The sequence below is a fragment of the Hipposideros armiger genome, unplaced genomic scaffold (genome assembly GCF_001890085.2).
Source record: "Hipposideros armiger isolate ML-2016 unplaced genomic scaffold, ASM189008v1 scaffold_34, whole genome shotgun sequence".
Classification (NCBI taxonomy): Eukaryota; Metazoa; Chordata; class Mammalia; order Chiroptera; family Hipposideridae; genus Hipposideros; species Hipposideros armiger.
The window spans coordinates 790,650-794,287 of record NW_017731384.1 but is presented as its reverse complement, the minus strand read 5'-3'; the positions used below and the strand labels follow the sequence as shown (position 1 = coordinate 794,287).

The 3,638-nt window shown below is 36.2% G+C and overlaps 1 protein-coding gene across 1 annotated transcript in view; it reads left to right on the top strand.

Annotated features, from left to right (window-relative positions):
- The window catches only part of CDC27 (cell division cycle 27), a 76,668-nt gene that overhangs the window by 60,082 nt on the left and 12,948 nt on the right, over positions 1-3,638 (top strand). Inside the window, exons 16-17 of the mRNA XM_019637643.1 lie at positions 2,397-2,471; positions 3,226-3,382. Coding sequence (XP_019493188.1) covers positions 2,397-2,471; positions 3,226-3,382 — 232 coding nt within the window. The remainder of the gene's footprint in view (positions 1-2,396; positions 2,472-3,225; positions 3,383-3,638) is intronic.

Genomic DNA, 3,638 nt, shown 5'->3' with positions numbered 1-3,638 from the left:
AAGAAGTAGATGTCTAGTCCTATTGTTTCTGTCCTTTTAATACAGCTTCTTTTAAATTTAATAAACACTTTTCAACTTTTACCTTACTCTTTGAGGTACTGTAATTGTAATTCAACATTTGTTTTCATGTTTTTTGCTTCATTGTACTTCTTTAGATATGTGGTCAGGTTCTTCACTTGAAGGAATTTATTCAATTTATTATTCTTAAAGCCATTTTAATGCCAACACACTTACCATGCCATATAAATCATCCCTGTGCTTGCTTCAAGAAGCCCAAATTCTAATCTGACCCATTGTTCAAGCTGCAAGGGTTGTAGCCATTTTTTGAGAACCAGCTTGAGGCTTGGCTAAATTATAAGCCCTACTTTGATGCATGGATTGGATATAGGTGTGTCCAATATACCTATATTAAATTAACATAGAAGGGGCCATAAGGAAAAGTTACTGATTGCTTCTGAAATGTCTTGGCTCCAAAATGAAGATCAAATGTGATAGAAGGCCACCTCAACGTCTGTGGCAGCAACGTTGCTAAGCACCACCCTACTTCATGTGCTGTACTGCTATCTAATCTTGTAAGTCCTAAGTCTTTCAGTGCAAAACTGAGAACTCTATTGCTATGTTAGACGCTTTCTCATGAGTGGGGGCATAGTGGGTACATACAGTTTTGATAACTGTTCTAACACGCACTCATGGAAAGAAGCCACATGGGTTCTGAACCACGTGTGCTGTCGCAGGAGGGGGCACATCATCCTGGTGACGATTTCTTTCAAGCAGTGCTTCTTGAAGGTGGTCTGGAAACTTCTGGTGGGCCCCAAAAACCCTTTCAAGAGGTCCACAAGGTCAAAACTATTTTCCTAATGATAGTTAGATGTTATTTGCCTTTTTCACTCGCATTCTGTCATGAANACAGACTTTGTTTTTACTTAATTTTGTGAAATTTTTGTTGTGTGGGTTTTTTGTTTGTTTTTTTCCCCCATTTTTCTTCTTGTCTGTGCCACAATCACTTCTTCAGAGGAAGCAATACAGTCTAAAAAATTTGGAAACCCAAAAGTTTCCAAAACCTGTATTTGGCTGGTGGTTAGGTCTGTCTCCTCATAACCAATGCCTATTTTAAAAATGCCTTTTTGAAGAATTTATCTGTATAACTTTTAAGGGATTTCAGAGAAATTGCAAATCATCAAGCTAGCAAAGGTAACAAATGGCCATTTCTTAGAATTAAGTTCCTAATTTTATAAATACTATTTCCTTATTTTCTGTCATCCTTATTTCGTTAAGAACAGACCAGATATTCCTTAGTTCTAAACTAAACTTGACTTTCAGAATTTTGAACTTACTGAACTGAAAAACTATGGAACAAACTGGTTTTATAAAACCCAAAGCCTCAGACTTCTGGGGGAGAGAATCGTAGTTCTGGGAGTGGGGTGAGGAAAAAATTTGATCTGATAGCTGAGTAGGGACCCTAAGTCAAGAGAGTGCTGCAAACGAAAGAGAAATTACTAGGTAGGAACCACAGTTCCTGGCAGGCATGACATTGGTGCATATATTTAGTGCTCAACATGCCGTTCGTTTGGTGGCCAACTGAACCTGTTTTTCCCCTAAAGTTTTCAACTCCACCTTTTAATAAAAGCCAGTACAAAAATAAGGTTTTGTGTTTATTCTTCTCCCTTTCCTGAGAGTGTTATTCTGTAAAGCCATTATTAAAACTTGGAAACATGTTTTTTGACAATAAAATAATTGTCTTGTGCTTTTTAAATTGTTAACTTTGTATAGATCGNTAACTTTATGTAACATCAGATTACTTTGATTTTTGTCCATTTGCTAGGTGAAAAATGGACAATATCTCATTTGGGGGCCAGTGAATCATCATATTCCTTTAAATACAAATTCTGTCTTCTGAGTCTCCCCAACCCTGTAGCAATGGTCAAAAGATTACTGGACAATTTTAATGCCGTTCAGAGGGTTAAATTTGAGGCTCTTCATCATCAGTTAAAATAGCAGATTGGTATTCAAAGCTTGTGCTTATGTCAAGGAGAAGGTCTTATAATAGATCTTTGGAATTGTTTTGTTTTCCAACTTAGTTGTCAAAACACTTTCACATACAATGTGATGGAGTATTGTTATTTTCAATAAAATGGTGACAAAAGCATGGATTGTCACCGCCCGAAAGTGTGTGTGTTTTCAGTATACCCTGGTGAATTCATCATTTCTTGGTTCCAGTTGTCATAAGTGTTTTTCATGCATTTTATTTTCACAACAAGAAGAATGAATGCCATAGAAAGTACATTGATTAAGATCTAGTAAGCTTTAAGTTAAGATGATTTGGGAAATCATATAAAAACACTTGCTTAGTCAAAACTTTGTAAAAGTTTGCGACTCTTTTTCTTTGCTTTTTTCAGTCTGCATTACAAGAACTTGAAGAATTGAAACAAATTGTTCCCAAAGAATCCCTCGTGTACTTCTTAATAGGAAAGGTAAAGATTGGGGCCATAGTCCTTAACTGTGGCTTTCATAACAAATACTAACTTGTGAAGAATAAATGTAATACTTACTGTGCAACATCTATGGAGCAAATTCAACTAGAGCTCTGAACCAAATGCTCTGGGAATAAAGAATGGATTTAGTTTTAACACTTAAGAAGATGATATCCTAATGAAGGGGCAAGAAAACACAGCCCATAATCCTAACCCACTATGGCTTTGGAAGTATACCAGCAAGGACTTGAACCAATGGCCAGTAATGAGTTCCTAACTTGAGACTACCTCATTGAAATTCCTGAGCTTCCAATTATCAATAAAATACTTACCAAAAGAAGAAAATTAATGGCAGTACAGACTGGGCTTCCAGATGCCAGTTGGTTAAGAGTAGCTGGGAACAATGGACAGATGTTGGGAGTTGAAATAACTTCATTTAAAACCAGTGTAAATGAATGCTAATCAAGCAGTTTCCAGTCCATTTCTTTCCAATGTCATTGTTCTATTCAGAGTGCGATTTTATTGGAAGCTCACTCACTACCTGAGAGAGGCAAGGAATTCTAATAATATCTGAATATATTAAAAAGAAGTCTAAAGTTTGGTATGAGTTCTTCTGTGGGATGAAAATGCCCTACTCATCAGAATGGGTTTGTAGCATATAAATCAGGAGCCTAATTTAAATTACAAATGCTTAGGATTTTATAGTTGAAGCTCACAACTTAATGAAAAATGTAGTGCTACTGTTTATTTTTAGGTTTACAAGAAGTTAGGTCAGACGCACCTCGCCCTGATGAATTTCTCTTGGGCTATGGATTTAGATCCTAAAGGAGCCAATAACCAGATTAAAGAGGCAATTGATAAGCGCTATCTTCCAGATGATGAGGAGCCAATAACCCAAGAAGAACAGATCAGTGAGTATCAGCCATAATACTCTGGTTACTCAAACCAGAGAACTAGCGAAACACCACATGAGAGTTAAGATGGACCAGATGTGTTTTTAATTTTATTTTTTTAACCATGGTATATTCTTTATACCAAATGGAATTTTAAGGAAATTTAACAGCATGATATAATAACGAAGTACATATGGAATCAGTTAACTAGCCTCAGTTCTGGTTCAAGTTTGTTGTGTGGCTTTGACAAATTCATTGCTGATTTTTACCTGGG